The 18,959-nt window shown below is 40.4% G+C and overlaps 2 protein-coding genes across 2 annotated transcripts; one reads left to right on the top strand and one right to left on the bottom strand.

Moving 5' to 3' along the window:
- The first annotated feature begins 3,707 nt into the window (after positions 1 to 3,707).
- wu:fc21g02 lies at positions 3,708 to 15,671 on the top strand. Its single transcript, XM_035531563.1, has 10 exons — positions 3,708 to 3,815; positions 5,176 to 5,221; positions 5,355 to 5,636; positions 5,768 to 6,052; positions 6,835 to 7,043; positions 7,546 to 7,659; positions 8,052 to 8,168; positions 9,305 to 9,418; positions 9,921 to 10,034; positions 14,552 to 15,671. Exons 2-10 carry the CDS (start codon positions 5,179 to 5,181, stop codon positions 14,657 to 14,659), a joined length of 1,386 nt encoding a protein of 461 aa, XP_035387456.1. The 5' UTR covers positions 3,708 to 3,815; positions 5,176 to 5,178; the 3' UTR covers positions 14,660 to 15,671.
- Positions 14,662 to 18,570, bottom strand: tmem109 (transmembrane protein 109; the record flags this gene model as incomplete). The annotated part of the gene is made up of 4 exons (XM_027000500.2): positions 16,754 to 18,570; positions 16,536 to 16,638; positions 16,271 to 16,389; positions 14,662 to 14,697 (listed from the first exon to the last, which is right to left on the bottom strand). Coding segments are annotated over exons 1-4 (456 nt in total), but the record flags the coding sequence as incomplete, so codon positions are not given.
- Between the last annotated feature and the right edge of the window lie 389 nt (positions 18,571 to 18,959).

The raw sequence follows: 18,959 nt of genomic DNA, 5'->3' as shown, positions 1-18,959 counted from the left end.
ATGGAGGCTGGCAGTGAAGATGTGATGAAGTCTCTGACTAGCTTTTCAAAGCACTTCATCACGACTGATGTGAGGGCGACAGGGCGGTAGTCATTGAGGTCGGAGGGTCGAGGTTTCTTCGGGACGGGGACGATAGTGGACCGCTTGAAGCTGGACAGGACGATACCGAGCGTCAGGGAGAGATTGAAGATGTCGGTGAATACCGGGGCTAGCTGATCTGCGCAGGCTTTGAGGACCCTCCCGCAGATACCGTCTGGTCCCATCGCCTTCTGGCTGTACCATTAAGTGCCTAAACAAGCTCCAGCTAGTACAAAACGCAGGAGCCAGAGTTATTACTAGAACTAGAAAATGTGATCACATCACTTCTATCTTAGTTACTTTACATTGGCTCCCAATAAAATTTCGTATTGATTATAAAATACTTCTAATGACATAGAAAGCACTGAATGGGCTTGCCCCACAGTACCTTAGAAAACTCCTAGTGCATTACGATCCACTATGTCTGCTTAGCTGAAAAGGTGCAGGATCTTTACTAGTACCAAGAATATGAAAATCTACAGCAAGGGGCAGAGCCTTTTCCTATAAAAGCTCCCACACTATGGAATAACCTTCCTATAAATGTTTGAGACTCAGAAAACCTATCTGTGCAATCAGGCATTTTATTATCTACTTCCCATCTTAGGTAAAGGTGTAGAACTGAGGGTCCATGGACATTGAGAGTTTTGATAAATGGGAATGTTATGATGCTGTCACTTCACCTCTCTTTTGTCATTCACTTTTGTTGACTGAGAGCGGCAGAGTGCTGATGTCCCAGGGTACCCTCATGTCTGTGGTTCCTTCTGGTTCTTTCCTCTTAGCTGTGCTGCCATAGCTAGATCTGCCAGAGTCCATCACTGTACATTATAGGTCCCTAATTTACACACCCTCCTACCTGGACATGCCTCATAATCTACTCTCTCTTTCTGCCTAAGTACACCTACCCCTGATGCCATGATGTTACTTAGCCTTCACCCATCTCAGCTGCCATGACTACTCCCACCACCCCTGATGTCCCCTGCTGTTTCCCACCACACGTCCACCCCAGCCAACTAACTTCTCTGTTGCCTTTGATAGTCATTCTCTTGCAGGATGGGACTTCTAGAAAACCAGACTAGACATTAATTGCTTGTTTTTTCATGTAATTATTATTTATTCATTTTTCTTTTAAAAATTGTTACCATTGTGGTGACTGTTGTCAGACAGAGGAGGATGGGCCCCCCTCTTAGAGTCTTGGTTCCTCTCAAGGTTTCTCATGTTCTAGGGAGTTTTTCCTTGACACTGTCATCCTGGGCTTGCTCACTGGGGGCTTGGACTTGGACATTTGTAAAGCTGCTTTGTGACAACATCTGTTGTAAAAAGCGCAAGGTACAATTTTCAGTTATGTTACACATGTAGGTGAGTGCAGTGTAAGTAGTCTTGCTCTTATTGGTATATCATAGGTACTTGACCAGACAGGGATTGAACCCTAGTCTCTCAAAGGGGCAGCAGTGCTGTTACACGCTACACTATACAAACTAACTTTGGACGAAAGTCTTGCTTCTTTTAGTTATAGAATGTTATAAAAGTAATAAAGTTTAAGTTATAAAACCAGGTGTGAACAGAGAAAAAATATCATAAAGTTGATCATGTGTCCTTTTAGGAACATTTTTCTTTTAGACACCTAGTACTTTTTATAAAGTAAAGCCTCAATGTATTGTTCTAAAATGTTGTACTGATGACAGAAAGTCTTGGAGAAATCATAACTGTGAAAACTTTCACACAGTCCCTAAATCCACGTTATACACGTAATAATAATAATAATAATAATAATAATAATAATAATAATTATTATTATTATTATTAATGCATAAATGTATTTATTAATCACGTCTTACAATTTGTTTAAGACAGTATGCTTCGTGGTGGTTTCAATTTTTGGTCCCTTGCTCTGTGGAAAAAAAAAATACTCAAGTCCTGCTTCTAATTACCAGAATTTTGAAAGCATCTCAGTTTCTGCCTTCGTCATTACAAACCCTCAGTTAAATGTGTTTTCCGCGATGAAGAGCGTTTAGTGGTGTTCCGGGTTACTCCTGAAAGAAGACTGGAGTGTTCACAACAGATTTTGTTGTAATTGCCAGTAGTGTTTTGCCTGAGTTCACTATTTAGGTTAGATCATACTGGCGGTTAAGACTAACCTCGCCAATTGCCACAATTTGCGCTTTAAGCCTGCACTACGGAGAAAACCGAAATCTAGGTAAGTATTTGGACTTGTGAACTACATGAGTGGGCTATGCTTCTGTTTCTAAGATCTACTGTATGGAATTTAAAAGTATACTTGTACGAAAAGTGTTTTCTCTCATCAAAGCGAGCGCTCGGGACTGGTGTGAAAAGCTAGGTGTGTCGCAATAGTGGAAGCGGGGAGGTGAACGCGTTTGATGGTTTTCTGCTACTATTGTACAGCCTTTACTTTAACACCACAAAGTGCATCATTTATATATTTTTAAATAAGCGACTTTAGGGGTCTTTTAAAATGCTTATTATACCCAGAATTTGATCAAAGTCGCGATCAAACCCATCCAACAGACACTGCCCCCACGCAAACTGGAAATGCAACATTGTTATCAATCAATTTCACTAAAAATAGCAATCTGTTGCATTTGAGAGTATAAATATTCCACAAAGTTTATCTGAACCCCCAGATTTATTAGTTGCACAAATATGTGACTGTGATTTTTGAAGTGTAGCCCACACGTGTTCAGTTGGCCTTACGTGAGCTTCAAGGTAGAGCTCGCCGTCGGTAGCCCGTCCACTGTATGACAAGAACTTTGCTGATCAGTGGTAGGTGCAGTGCCCTACGGGATCAGTTTATCTATTAATTGGACCGTCCAGTTTCCCCTTTAAAGGCACATTAGTCAAGATTCAAGAAACACCACCTCTAGCGGGGAAGTATCTGAACACAACAACACAACGATTTTTTAAAATGATCTGAATCCTCCACACGGACACAAAGCACGCCTCTATGATATTAGAGCTACGGTGGTCAGCAGTGTTTAATTACAGCTTTCTAGCATCGAAAGGTTATCATACTTCGTGATTTGACAAGTTGTTAGCAAATAGTTACCAATATAGCAGGGTGGGAGTGTTTGTATGCAGAAGTCTGGGTTCATGATGAGCATTGGGAGAGGGCTACAATCAATGGCTTGCCTAGGCATTGGCTATGGGGCTGTTTCATCCGCGTCTTTTCTCAGATCAGATTCGCATTATTGGGCGCACTTTGGGCAAGGCCATTGTAAAATATAACCACGAATGAAATCCCTACGACTCAATACGTCAAAACGTAGCATCCGTTGCACCGCACAAACTTGATTTTAAACTAAACCGCCCCACCTCCATTTTTCTTTTGTGTTCTTTGAGCCTCAGACTTCATGCGAGTGAGGCGGTGGCGACATGCAGAACAATGAAAAAGGTCATTTTAAGACCGCGTTGTGTGACTGAACATTGTAGAAGCGATTGTAGGGAAAAATAGCAAACGGTATCAAAAATGGATATACATTTTTCTTAACATGAATTGATGAAACTTGTTACCCACAGACTGGTTAAGGTTAGCGAGTCTTGCCACAGATCTGCACCATCAAAGCGGCAGCTTTACTCAACATTATGCTCATAACTATTGACTTTAGCTAACGCAAGCATCGGAGCACTGGCCCACCTCAAACTGGAATAAAATTAAATTAGCCATCACTTTCAGCCCGACTGTCGACATTGGTGGATACAGTGATTCGTACTTAATACCCAGTGTAAGTAGATTTAATAGTAGAGACGGAAGAAAAAAAAAATGAAAAAGCAGCTAGGATAATGGTAATTATTAAAACTAGCTACACATAAAATTTACAATGTACCAGAAAGGTACGTAGGCCACTTTTGTAGTTGTAGGTGGACATAAGACCTTTTCCATTAAACGGGCATGCCAAGGCAGGCAGGACGGAACACACAGCAGAGCATCTCGATGTATTGGTTAAGTACTCACAAATTAATCTTATATTAAATGTACCAGTGCAACACAGTAGGAATCAATGCAGTTTCAGTAGAATTGTACCAATATAGCAAAGCCCCTAAAAGTGAGATCTGATTTTATTCTTGGTTTGATTTCACGAACATTTGGTAAAGATTTCATAGAGCAACATTTCTTCTTGGGCAGAACCCTGGTATGTATTCTGTTTGGCAAATTAAGATGATATACCATTACATTTATTTTTTTGTCACAGAGACTTGTGGTCTTATCCAAGTACTCTACAAATGCTTTTTTATAGCAGTGGCGTTTGGCGAGAGGCTTCATCAGACCCTTGTGTCTGTGGGATATGGTGTTGCCCTCTCCAAAATGTAGCTTCTTGATAGGGAAACTACAAATCTATAAACACAGCTAATAATGATTTGTTAGCTGCAAGGGAGTCTGATGCAGTTGACCAGTGTTACATATATTTCCCTGAATGTGGTTCACCCAAAGCATCACTTTACTTAGTTCTATAAGTGATACAATTTATCTACTATAAAGTCTGTCGCCCAAACAATTCAAGCATTAGCTATGTACCTATCCTGGAGAAAAATAACAAATTCTGTATGCAACTTCATCCTCCTTGCATGTAATACTGCTTTCCAATTGGAAAAATGGGGTCTGTCAACATGATCATTTCTACGTTAGAAGGATTATGGCAGTGCTCTAAAGCACATAACGTAAAAATGGTGTAGCTAACCTGATGTGAAATGGTGCATCTCATAAGAGATTCGGATGAATGGGCAGATAGGAAGTTGTCTAGGCTAGGTTTGGTGAATATGAGTGTGCCTGAGTCCCGTCTGATGCAGAACCAACTCTGGAACTGTCATCCACAAACTATTGGGTGAAAAACTAGAGCATCGAGATATATGTTCATCATTTCTGTTACTGAAAACTATGTTGATAGGTATACAATAATTAAAATAATTTTCTTGCTAGGCTATTGCAGTAATGTTTGAAAGGGTGGATGAAATAGTGCTTGTGTTTCAAAAGATTTATTAGATGTGGTGGTTTGGTAATATGTATTTGGCCCTCATGGTCTTAAATCGTAATTCCATGATGTTGCATTGACATCAATTTAGAATTTTCATTCTGTTCACTCACAGAACATGTGGTCCTTTTGGGTCCTGTCCTTGCTGCTCATTGTTATGGGTAAGATTTTTTTTTTCCAACTCAGGTTACATATGTTCAGTTTTGTTACCATTTTAGACTTCATTATACAAGATGAATTATATCTGTCATAAATGTTTACAATCATATGTTCACTTTTCCTCTTTCCCTATAGACTCCTGTGCCGTTAAATTAGATTCCATACAACTGAAGCATGGCTTTCAGCTTAGTTTCAAGCTGCTGAAAGAAGCCCAGTCACTGGAGTTTAGCGCTCTGAATGGAAAAGTACAGTACACTATTTGGTCCAGCAGTGTCAAGCCCAAAAAGGGACAAGTGACAGGATGGGGTAATGACAAGCGCTTTATAATTAAGTCTGTCACTTTTGATGATCAAGGCAACTACACCCAGAAGAGCTTAAAGAGGACTGTGCTAGTCAATGTCAAAGTGAAAGTTGTGCGTAAGTAGTGTTGGTCTTTTTTTAAACACATCTTTCTCATCACATCCATCATTTCCCAATGTTGCCTCTAAAAGAGTACAAAACCACTTTGATTCAAAGTCTAATGCTACCCCTCCCAATTGCTTTTGAAGCATCAGTGATTGGGAAGGAATGTGTGGCAGGAGAGACACTGAAGATTCCACTGAGGGGTCTTACAAGCCGTCAAGCAACACTGGATTTTTACAGCCACGATCTGAACCTCACTTTGGTAGACCATGGCTTGCCTATTGGCAAGAGCCACCCTAACTACTATGAACGGCTCAAAGTGACTACTGAAACTATCGAGGTGCTTAATGTCAGTGTGTCTGACATGGGCAATTACACACTCCAAGATGATCGAGGTCGCAAGGTCTTGATGGTCATAATGAAACTTGTTGGTGAGTTGTCACTATTTACATTGTTACAAGTGTTGTGTTATTATAATTAGTGAACTTTATTGTTTTTTTTTTGGTAGGTACCAATAAATATAGAATATAATACAGGTTGCTACACTTTGGTTAATCTGTTTTAGTTTCCCAGAAACCTTATCTTCATAATGACCTGGACTTGTATTAATGATTTTGGATTTTTCAAAAACATTGCATTCATTATTGTTTATGTTTAATGGCAATGATCACACATCTAACAAAACTGCACCAAACATTAAAATATTTAGATATTTGCTGAAAAGAAGTTTTAGCTATGTAGCCCAATCACTGGTCAAGAGTGGTGCAGAGACAGATTGTTTAATTAGCTTCAGGGCTCTTGGGACTCTCTGGAATGGGTTAAAATGGCCAGTTACTGACAATGGATGTGTGTGTGGTGCTCCACAGGCAAATGTCCTTTAGACAGAGGGGTTTAACTTTAGAACAAGCATTTACTATTCACAAATACTTCAACTATAGAACTCACTTAGCTAAGAAGTACAGTGTGACAATATGTAGATATTTCAAATTATTAAGAGATAAGGCTTACATTCTTAAAACTCGAATATTCTTAAAAAATTGCTAAAATGTTCATTATCTTAACCACATTTTATTAATTAATCTTAACAATCAGAATCTTAAGAGAAAATTGAGTAGTCTATAGTGTATAAAATTGCATTTCTCTCTTTGCTACACTGAGTTTGTTGCTTTGTATACTAGCCTGTGTTAATGTGTGGGCACCTTTCTATCTGAAGATCATCATGAAAAAAAACTCAACCCTCTGGTAGCGTTGATGCTCCTGTTGGGAATTCCGGCTGGTGTTTGCTGCTGCTGTAGGAAGAGGATCTTTAAAAAGAGCGGCCATCCCACCACCACAACCAATGTGCAGTCTGGGAACCTGATTCCCCCACCTGGGCCTCCACCCTCCTACAACACTGTTGTGGATCCTGCAGTCCCTGGCCTGGTAAGGTGCAGGACACAGAAAGGGTTGCATTTGTTGAAGGCATTTATGAATTGTTCAAATTGACAGAGTAGCATATTTTTGGTTTTGTGAAATTCCATTGTGCTGTTTGTTTTGTTTGGTGTGTCTACACTGCAATATAATTGATTTCTTATGAATATATTAATGAATGTATTTCTGCACAGGGCGAGTGTATTAGGTATGAATTCACTGTGTGTGAAAGGTGATGCTGTTAAACTGGTTTGCCTACTGGTTCAGATTTTTCACACTTGACGAGTGACTTGGTGGATGTGGAGTGTTTTAAAATTGGCACAATTGTTCTCAAACACACGTGTATTTGTGAATTTGTGTTTATTAATCAGTTATATACATGGTTTGTAAATCCTTCATGTCTAATGGCAGTGAGTGAGAAATTGTGATTACCACTGAAAGTTAGAGTAAAATGCATTTAAACATGTTGGTTACAGCTGTATGATCTAATAGTGTTTGTGATGTTGGATTCCAGATAAACACTCCCACATATCCTGCCCCAGGTGATAGTAAGGTTTATCCTCCTCCCAACCCAGCATTTGCTCCTCAGCCATACTATGGTGGGCAGCATGCCATGCCTCCTAATCTTGTGAGTCTCACACACACACACACACACACACACACACACACACACACACACACACACACACACACACACACACACACACACACACACACACACACATATATCTCGGGTGTGCTTCCCCAGGGGAAATTGTTTAAAGGCACCAAATGGAACTGCTGGAACAGGCTGCCAATAGTGCAGTTCCAAACTGTCCCCTCTGTATTTTACTTGCACATTCATGTACACCTGCATCCAGTCTTTGCTCAAAGATCTGGAACAGGTAAAATGTCCACATCCCCTATATTAAATTAGACCAGATTTGTGCAATATGCAGAAATACAATAAATAAATAAATAATCAAGATGATTAAAAAAATGTTTTTCTCATAGCTCTCTACACTGTCTCCTGTTTGGTAGGGCATTAGTTCTGAATACAGCCACAACAACCCTGCTTATCCTCCTGCTGTCCCTGAGTTTCCTCCTGGCCAGCTGTCCCAGTGGAGCGCTGCTTCCTCCATCCCACCTGCTCCTGCTGTATGGTGGTTTCATTCACAGATATGTCTTTTATTCTGTCCTTAACTCTAATTACAGCTATGTCGAAAGTCTCTCCTCTCGTAATAAAAATGTCTACACTGAAAACTGTTGCATGATGGTCATGGTGCTGGACTGGCTTTTTTAAAATGAAGATCCTGTTCCTACAGCAGTAGCAAACACCAGCAGAAATACCCATTCATGTTCACAGGCCTCTCATGGCTTTGATGCTCCTGTTGGGTATTCCGGCTGGTGTTTGCTGCTGCTGTAGGAACAGGATCTTTAAAAAGAGCGGCCATCCCACCACCACAACCAATGTGCAGTCTGGGAACCTGATTCCCCCACTTGGGCCTCCACCCTCCTACAACACTGTTGTGGTTCCTGCAATCCCTGGCCCAGTAAGGTGCTGGACACAGCAAGGGTTGCATTTGTCGAAGGTATTTATGAATTGTTCAAATCTACAGAGTAGCAAGTAGCATATTTTTGGTTTTGTGAAATTATGTTGCACTGTTGTGTTTTGTGTCTACTCTATATGTGCTTTTATTTGTTGATTTTAGGGGCACACCCTCAACAGTGCAGCCACAATGAACAATGTTACAATATAATTAATTACTTATGAGTATATTAACAAATGTATTTGTGTTCGGGGTGGGTGTATTAGGTATGTATTTATTGTGTGTGAGAACTGATGCTGGTAAACTGGGCTCCCAACTGGTTCAGTTTTTTCTCTCTTAACGATTAACTTGCCAGAGGAGCCCACACACGTTTCTGGATTGTCTTTGATAACTGATAAGACAATGTTGCACTGAATTATGTTTTAATACCGCAGTGTTTATGCTGTTTGTAGTAAACTGACATGTTCAAAAATTTGCAGGACTGTTGCTGGAATTTCTCTCTCTCTCTCTCTCTCTCTCTCTCTCTCTCTCTCTCTCTCTCTCTCTATATATATATATATTATATATATATATATATATATATATATATATATATATATATATATATATATATATATAAAATGCTTCATGTCTAATGGCAGTGAGTGAGAAATTGTGATTACCACTGAAAGTTAGAGTAAAATGCATTTAAACATGTTGGTTACAGCTGTATGATCTAATAGTGTTTGTGATGTTGGATTCCAGATAAACACTCCCACATATCCTGCCCCAGGTGATAGTAAGGTTTATCCTCCTCCCAACCCAGCATTTGCTCCTCAGCCATACTATGGTGGGCAGCATGCCATGCCTCCTAATCTTGTGAGTCTCACACACACACACACACACACACACACACACACACACACACACACACACACACACACACACACACACACACACACACACACACACACACACACACACACATATATATATATCTCTCGGGTGTGCTTCCCCAGGGGAAATTGTTTAAAGGCACCAAATGGAACTGCTGGAACAGGCTGCCACTAGTGCAGTGCCAAACTGTTCCCTCTTGATTTTTCTTTCTCTTAATAATAAAGACAAATTGGAAAATGTTTTTCTCGTAACTCTGTTCATTGTCTCCTGTTTGCTAGGGCATTAGTTCTGAACACAGCCATGAAACACCACTTAACATCCTGTTGGCCTTGTTGTGTGGTTTTGTTTTAATTCATAGATATTTGTTATTCTCTCATACACAGTAATCAGAGCTTTGTTGAACGTCACTGCTCTCATAATAAAATGTCTACGCTGAATATGGCTGTTATTTTACGCCTGTGTTGCTGTGTAACTGTGTTTGCAGGATGTGGCCCCAGTGATGTTCCATGCTCCCGCTGGACCTGCTGCAGTCACAGGGGAAATAAACATGAATGAAATATCTCCTGCCACTCCACTGCTAACGCCTTCTCAACCCGAGGTATCGCTACTGTCTTGCTCATAGCTTGACGTCGTTTCTCCCTTCCTCCCTATCTGTCTGTCTGTCTCCCTGTCTGTCTGTCTCCCTGTCTGTCTCCCTGTCTGTCTGTCTGTCTCCCTGTCTGTCTGCCTGTCTGTCTGTCTCCCTGTCTGTCTGCCTGTCTGTCTGTCTGTCTGTCTGTCGGCTGGCTCCTAGCTTAGTCCTGCCTGTGCCTTTTCTTTAGTTGTCTTTCCTTCTGTTTTAATCTGAGTACCGGGGCGCTGGAGCGCACATGGAGTCGTCTTCGTTGTGCTCCTTCACACCCGGTGAGCATAGCTGGTCTTCCACGACTATCCTGGCTAAGTGGGACTGGTTTAACCGCTATCATGCTGGCCGGTCGCACACGATCTCACTGTAGTCACACCGGTTGAGTGAGCCGCGATGTGCATTTAACATACAAGTCTGCACTCACTACTGCTGCTCCGGTGCTCCCCTGGAGGCGTTCAGAGCATGCTTGACTTTCTAAGCATAAGAAATAAGCATATTAAGCAAGCAGAAGTATGCTTGGATTTATTACCAAAGCTACTGTCGAACTTAATCCACAGACACACTACACGACTTTCAAAGTCATCAGATCACTGTACTGTTCACACTACAGAACTCGCTATTTTGCAATTTTGCCACAAGATCTCATTGACATCAAAGGCAATGTTCTCTCTGGCCAGACAGTGGCGTGACGTATCCAGCTCAGCATGCGCCCTCATTAGTGTCACTGCAAGCTTCCTCCATCACCTGGAAGAGGACTGTGCACTGGTGGGGTGGGCGATCATAGACCTTCCATCTCCATGCTGAAAAGAACTCCTCAACAGGATTGAAGAATGGAGAGTATGGTGGCAGGTGAAGCCCAACTAATTGTGGGTGTTCAGTGAACCAGTTGTGTACCTGAGCAACCCCGTGGAAACTTACACTGTCTCAGATAGCAAACCTGGACTGCCCTGGTCCCTCATCCTTGTGATGGAGAATATGTATGTTGTGCAGTGATGGAAGGAAGGTTATGTGGGCAGTGTTGTAGGGACCAACAATGGCATGATGAACATCATCATTCTGGCTAATGGCTGCACACATTGTGATGTTGACACAACGCTGCACATATACACTGATGACAGCATGGCATCCTATGATGTTCCTTCCCCTGTGCCTTGTTTTGGCAAGGTTGAAGCAAGCTTCATGTCGTGAACTTGTGTTCCACTTCAGCAATGTCTAGCTCCATCACTATCTGAAAACAAACATTACAGTATTGTATGACAGTAGGAAATAGCCATAAAGTAGTCAACAGTGTTTCAGAGGACACTGGAATACAGTACTGGTGAGAGGATAGCATGGCGTACTTACTCATACTCAGTGCAGTTGTTTCCCTTTCAGAGCTGCACTGAAATGGCACCCTGTATAGCAGCTTCATGTATACTTCATGTCTTTTCAGGAGACACCACAGTGCTCACCAGATGGATATTGCTGAACATGACAATGTCAGTCATGTGTTGTAGTTGTTGTAAATGTGTGCTATTGTCTGCCCTGAACATGTTTATGATGATCTCTTCCTGCTTCAGCATGAACAGTCATCTTTCTCCAGGAAGGAGTAGTGTAACAGTTCTGCAAAAACATGATATAAATGTTTTCTAGCATGAAATGAAATGTTACTGTAATTAATGATGTGGTACTACACTACAGTAGTATACACAGTTTAGTTGTGTGAGTTCAGTAGTATGGTATAGAGGAAAAGTCTACTTGCCTATTCTTATTTCAAAATGTCTGGGTGATGCTTCCTACAGTAGTGCTCCGGATTAAACTGGACCCTCTGCCCAAAACCACATGGTCAACCACAGCGGCCCAGATCTCATCCATAATGGAGGCTTGTCCTCTTCCTCATCCTCTTTCTCTCTGTCCAGTACTAGCCTCCATTGATAAGGCTGTACTGGCAAACCAAGATTTGTAACATGTGGCCTCTTTATATGGCTCAGGCTCTGATTTCTGAAGATTTGTAAAAATGATCCAGAAGTGTTTTCACCAGTGAGGACTGGGTTTGTGTAGTTTGTAAAAAAACAAAAAAACAAAAAAACAAAAAAAAACCCCCCACAGGATTTTCAATTTTGAAAATGTTCTAATCTAATCTAGTGTCTAATTTAGGGAACTGTGGTTAGTGTTTTCAAAAAGTGTGTTTTAGAATTGCTAAATGAGTGTAAGGCAGAGAATTTGCTTATAGTTTAGTGTCCCAGGTAAATAGATAAGCTACACGAGTTAGTGTTTCGCAATATTGTGCTACAAGTACCAGTTTGGGTCTGCAAAAAAACACTGCACTTGCCGACCATCTTGACGCATTTGCTCCTATAAAAACTAAAAGTCTCTTTTAACACTCCCTCACCCTTGTTGTTTGGAAAGACTGTAAGAAATGTAACCTCTCTCTTCATGATGGAGCTTCTAAACAGCATATATCAGCTTGTGAAGATGCTTTACACACAGCAAAAATCAACCTATATTGCCAATCACAACAAGAATACAAACATTAACTCGCAACACCTTCTAACAGTCGCAAAGCTATTTGACCCAGCTAGAAACGTCGTGGCTATATCTTCTGAGAACTTTTCTACTTTTTAAAAAACAATCTCTCGAACATCTAGATATAGCGGCCCCTACTGGACAGACCTCAACATCAACACTTAGAGCTCAACATCGCTACACTTAGTAATCAGTCACTGCTTCTTGATCATGTTCTCTGTCTTTAAGATTCCAGCGGGTACACCGGTTCTTAAAACACCGGCCTAGACACTACTAATTTCATTAGCTAACTATCGTTCCATCTTCAATTTTCCATTTTTCTTCAAAGTTCTTGAGCTAATCGTTCCTACTCTAATCAACCTAGAAAACAATAAACTTTTTGAATCCTTTCAGTCAGGTTTTTTCTTACCACAGTACTAAAACTGCCTTCATTAAAGACTGATATTGGTGCCCTCTCCACCATTCTCATTCTATTCTTGTCTGGGGGCCTTGTGAGATGGGTATCAATGATTCTGCTGTTAACAGGTTTACATCCAGGATCTCAGATAGAAAACCCTCAGGTCTTATACCTCTGTTCTTTCTCAAGGGGTCCATCAATATTCTGTCCTTGGACCCCTGCTATTTATCTAAATCCTTCTGCTTCTTCACATCATACATCACTTTAAATGTTCTTCTACCTGCATATCTTTCTTCCACCTTACACAACATCGCAAAGATTAGACCTTACCCGTCTGTCTGCTACTGAGTCTCTTATCAGTGCCTTCCTTTCCAGTTGCCTCTTCTGCCCAGTATTAACTCCACCTTACTTCACAAACATCAAATGTTTCACAATCCTGCCACACGTATTCTGACACAGGATCATCTCAGCAAATCGCACCCATTTTGCATAATCTCCACTGGCTTCTGGTTAAATATCACATTCATTTCAAAATTCTCCTCCTCACATTCTAAACTCTCAATAATCTTGCCCCCTCTTATCACCTGCTCTCCTGCAGCCCATAACAAGGAGGACCCATTCTGATAGCTTCTCCTGGGCCAGGCTGAGCTGTCCAATCTTCTCACCTCCACTCTCTTGGTGTTGCTCCCAAGACTTCTTTGGAATTCCCCCCTGCCTCCCAAGTCAGATTATCCAGATAACTTTCCATATTTAAATTCAACCTAAACATTTTTTCCTCTTGCATCTGACCTGTCTAAGGTTTAAATCAGTTCCACTTCTGCATCTCTCCTCAGTTCATGTACTTTGTTTTTTCACACTGTCTCTCTTCTTGCCCTGCACCTATACTGTTTTCTGTTCCCTTGCTATGTGTTTACTGGCTCTGGGTTTATTTTGTGATTCTTTTTCACTTTGCAAGCATATTTTGGTTAATAAAAATTGCGATATAAATATATTTTATAATTTCTTAAATTATGGTATTTTGGAGTGTGTCATACTGGAGGTTAGCCTATGTGTTTAGCGTAAAACATTTTTAGTAACACTGAAATCATACCTTTAAATACAGTCAAACATTAGTTCTTTATGTGGTTATGGTGCACAAAATATACTTTGCAATGAAAGAAACTTTAGAAACTAAACAAAACCTATGTTTAACTTGAACCTTAACTAGTAATCCCTGACATCAGACCAGGGTACTGTACCAACATTTGTTTACTTCGAACACTGGTTAAATTAAAAATCACAAACTTCATGTCTTTGCATTGTTTCCAAAGGCTTTACATTCAAATGAACCATAGTTGTTTTTATTCATGCTACATATGTGCTAAAGGTGCTGAACTGTTGACATTGATGACACCGTACTGTGCATGAGGTTTCCACCCTACGATGTTGAAGGTTTTGAAGTAGCCTAGTATAAATACCAAGTATAAAGGCATTCCTCATGCTTCTGTTCTAAACATTTTCCATTCTTTCACTGCCTCATTTCCCCTGATTTTTCCCCATGGACTCTCTTTCTCTCAGTGCATAAAAACTGTCCATCTGCCTCTCCTAGGTGAGACAGTCCCCGGGTTCCTATGCTGCTGCTGACTTCCTGAACTCTGACTCTGCTGTCCAGTTCAACGTCAACACAGGAAAGAACACTTCTTCCAACTTTCTGTAGTTACTCCAGCTTCCTGGTGTGTCCCACAGGACCTTCAGCTAAAACAAAAGCCAAAAAACATGAGCAGGGGCAATTAGAGCCATTCCTTCTAAGGAGGGTTTTAATCTCCATTTTTAAACGTTTGACACTCAGGTTCATTTTTGACTAACACTTGTAAAGGGATGGCACCATTGAGGAACATTTAAATGCAGATTTAGGATTTTTATTAATGTGAACAAACATCAGAACTGAAAGCTGAGTTCATGGGTTAATGACCTGGTTTCCATCATACTGATTCAAAAGGGGTGTTACTCAGTGCCACCCTAACTGCCTTAAGCTCATTCATTCTCCATAAGGAAACCTTATGCCAACTTAAGTTGATATTCATTTACCATTTTCAGGGTAGTTGGTTCTTACTTTTAATGTTTGATGTTACATGTACTGTCATGTGTCTATAATATTTAGGTGTCCACAGTAGCAGCATGTCAGGGATTTGAAATATCCGTGTTTGTTGTACCATTCAGCATTTTCCCTGCCTCAACACACCTGATTCTTCATCTCATCAGCTAATTACTAAACCCTTTAGCAGATGAATCTGATGTTTTTGATTTATTATTGTACTGTAATATCCAATATTCATGTATAACCAATAGTAGTGTGTTCAAAATTATTAGCATTTGAAAATAGTTACAAAAGAATGTACTTACTCCATGTATTAACAATTGTTACCTGAAACTACCCTGTTGTATAATATGCTTATAGTTAAAACTGGAAGAGAGAATCTTGGACTGGAACAAGATAATCTTGGACATAAAATGATCTGTAGAATGTCAATCTTTTTATTGAAGATTCACTTCAATATGAAATGAATACATAATACCCAAAATAATAAAGGGAAACCATACGTTTGAGTGCTGCTGCAAGGGTAAACCTATTTACCTGGGCATAAATTCAACAAAAATGCTCTCCAGAGTTTAGCTGCTCGACTGTTACGCCGATACGGCCATATGAATAAAGTACCTCTGGAAAAATGGCTTGCTGTTTCTGAATCATTTGAGGATTTTGGAACATTTTGATTAACAGCTCTATGAATAAGGACCCAGTTCTTGAATCACTTATCAATTACCACTAAATCATACTCAAAGACTGGGTCTGCTTATAGCAGAGTATGTACTGTAGATGAATGAATTAAATTGTGGATTCACAATTTTTTAGAAGGGATTTTAAATGTGACAAGTGATCAACCATTTTACTTAATCTATTCAGCCCCTTTGCACAATTGTACACAATTTGGTTTAATCAGTGATGAATTGTTCATGCCAAACAATGGGCATGGTTGCAAGTAGGTATAATTTTGTTCACTTTCAGCGTTGTTTTCGGCCTGAATTATTCGTTTTTTCTCTTCTTTTCAAATTCTCTTAGCCGGCTCTCCAGCATCTTGACTTTCGCCTCTAGTTTGGTCGTTGTATCCTTCCGAAAAGTTGACGGCCCGACGCCCAGCAGTATGCAGGCAAACACTAGGACAGCCAATCGCATGGCCGTTGTTTCAGTACTAGCTCCAGCGTCGCTCAGAATTAGCCCAAACGTGGCCACAGCAAAAATGATCTTCAACAGCCACAGAGTAATTCTTACCACCCCAGCAAGCAAGCTGACTGCCAAGGACAGAATCCAGTAGCAGACCAGTGCCAGCAAAGCCCACCGAAGGACGATAATCACACCATCAGCGGTGACGCGACTTGCAGGCAGATTGGCTTGACAAAAGAAGAAAAAAAAGTATCAGCAATCAGCAACGTGTTCGAATTCAGTTTACAATGTATCATCAAGTGGCGCACAGAATAAGGATCCGCTTTCCAGACTTGTGTATCTGCAGTTTATAGAATGAATGAGACAAATTCACCATCGATTCCAGCTGTGGCAAGAATTTCAGACATGTATCCGCCCGCCACATTCAAAGCATTAGCCACGGCCTCCGATGTCACTTTGACAGCATCCCGTACGGTCTGTTTAAAGACAGCAGGACACGATCATCTTTGAAAAGGTACTTACGCTACGAGGATTTCTCCGGGACAAAATTACATCAATCTCTAAGACAAACGGAAGACCTAAGACGCTAACCTGTATCAATATGTCGACCGCTTGCTTGCCGATTAAAGACACCAGGTAACCATGCGCGTCCTCGGCTAAACGCGTAACAGAAGAGCGGACAGTCTGCCACACAGTCGACGCTGGCGGCTCATCTTCTGATCCCAAATTGAAATTCAAACAAATCCTTATGTTTAAAAAAATCATTGCCATCAACAAGACTCTTGACATTTTAAATCCCAAGATACGTCCACTACCTACAAACCCTCAAGTTTTTTTTCTTCTTCTATTTCCTTTCGCGGCTGTTATATGTTAGTAAACGACTGGGTATAACCTGTAAAAACTAAAATGCCTTCTCTTGAGGAGAACTACATTACGACTTACGGCCAGCTGAAAAACCAGGAACTAGAAAAACCCTGGAAAAAGAGAATGATGCAACACGTAGTTACTGTGGGGTTTCAGCTAGGCCTGTGTTATTCTTCATTTAAATACGTTACTTTAAAATTCACTGAAATATAGTGTCAGTAACTCTACTGGTTAACTTCTGGCCACTTCTCCGATTACATACAGAAGTAAGGCATACGCTTTTAAGAGGCGTTTTTTTACTATGAAGAAGCAATAGCGCTGCCTATCGACAAAGATGGGAATTTTACCGAATTCAACTGAGTCTCTATGTTTCAATTGTTGAAAGGTCATATTTTTCTGTTAATGAACAGACAATGCAAATGTGTGCTTCCCTTTTCTCTCCGATTCTAGAAAAAAGTTATTTGTTAATTAAGAAATCTGGTTTAAGCCATATAGGTATATATAAAAAGGGGTTCATGTCATAATATGCTAATTTATTAGTATTCCACCATGTTGTTGTAATGGAGATGTTAAAGTAGCCAGGATGTTTTATAATTTTAGATGTGAAGAACCTCAAGCAACTGCACTGTAACTCATTCCTGGTTAGCAAGCAGTAGATTTCACACAAGGTGGCAATATGGGAAAAAATACAACTAGGCTACTATATCACAGCGGTCCTTTGCGTTAATGTCACTGGCCTTGCTAGCTTGGTGCCCATCTGTCAGATGTGCCAGTCACAGAAACAGAGCCTTTGTGTGTTAGCATGGCATGCTCAAATGTAATGCACTATTTAAAGTAAGATAACTGTGGAACTCCAAAAAGGGAAAAAAGACAAATCAGATACCTGGTCTAGAATCCTGTCCACACTGTAGGTATTCATCTGACCCCCAATCTAAATATGTTGGGCTTTACACACAATGCTCAGATGACAAAGGATGTCTGTTCTGAAAACATCTGAGCACTTGTAGAGAATAGGAACCATTTAAAAGTGCAGGCAGAACAAATATAATTCATCATGTGGATCTATAGCATGGATGGAGTCCAGGTAATTGAAGGCAACATGGTAATTACTTCTCGCAGACCACTCTGTAAATTTTGAGTGTGCTGGTTATGAACACTTCTAGGTTGTGTCAATTTTTCATCCAAGAGCCCCATTTGAATGTCAAGACAGTCCTCTCACAGCCAAAGAAAAATACAGCCAGATCCTTCATCTTCTTCTTTTGGCAATGTCTGAATCTAATGGAGGACAAACTAAATATTAAACACATGGGTATGAAGATCATGGGATAAGAGAAATTTTAAACTTACATAGTGTGTAGCAATGAACTTTAAATGATACTTAATGAGCAAGTAAGTTCTTTTGAATTAGGAATGCTCAACATTGTAGAGCACTAAATAAAGCATTTTTCATTTGTGCATTATTGCGATGTTAAGTAATTGTTACGGATGCCTGCATAAGGCCAGTGACTAACATGGATTGTACAGAATACAAGGTATGCTACAGACCATTCCTGTGCATGCATGTATCCATTTTAAAGCATGCAAACCTGTCCTTCCTATTAAAATGGACTGTTTCTCTGCCTCCATTTACCAAGCTTTTTATCCAGCACTGAGAGCTCCAAATATCTCATCCTTTCTAAAGGCTTACTAGGACCATCTTACGAAACTCTATGGTAAATTCCTGGTCTAGGCAGGGAGACAGGATGTGATGTGGTATGGGTAACTATCTTTTAACTGAAAACAGAACAGAAAATACTCCAGATTTTCACCTCTCTCTGGTGGTCTCTCTGGTTCCACAAATCTACTGAAATAGAAGTTGGTATATAGGTAGATTGCCATTAACCACACAGACGCAACCAATTTTTTTACCCACTGGTTCACTAGGTTACTTCTC

Source organism: Electrophorus electricus, chromosome 11 (genome assembly GCF_013358815.1).
Source record: "Electrophorus electricus isolate fEleEle1 chromosome 11, fEleEle1.pri, whole genome shotgun sequence".
Taxonomy (NCBI): Eukaryota; Metazoa; Chordata; class Actinopteri; order Gymnotiformes; family Gymnotidae; genus Electrophorus; species Electrophorus electricus.
Note: the sequence above shows the minus strand (reverse complement) of the source record. Positions and strands in the feature narration are given on the sequence as shown.

What these genes read in the sequence shown, in the direction of transcription:
- wu:fc21g02 (XM_035531563.1), top strand. Translation starts at nt 5,179, where the DNA reads ATGTGGTCCTTTTGGGTCCTGTCCTTGCTGCTCATTGTTATGG. An exon ending in CCATCCCACCTGCTCCTGCT is followed by an intron (nt 8,169 to 9,304) that starts GTATGGTGGTTT and finishes GTTGGATTCCAG; the next exon opens with ATAAACACTCCCACATATCC. An exon ending in TAACGCCTTCTCAACCCGAG is followed by an intron (nt 10,035 to 14,551) that starts GTATCGCTACTG and finishes TGCCTCTCCTAG; the next exon opens with GTGAGACAGTCCCCGGGTTC.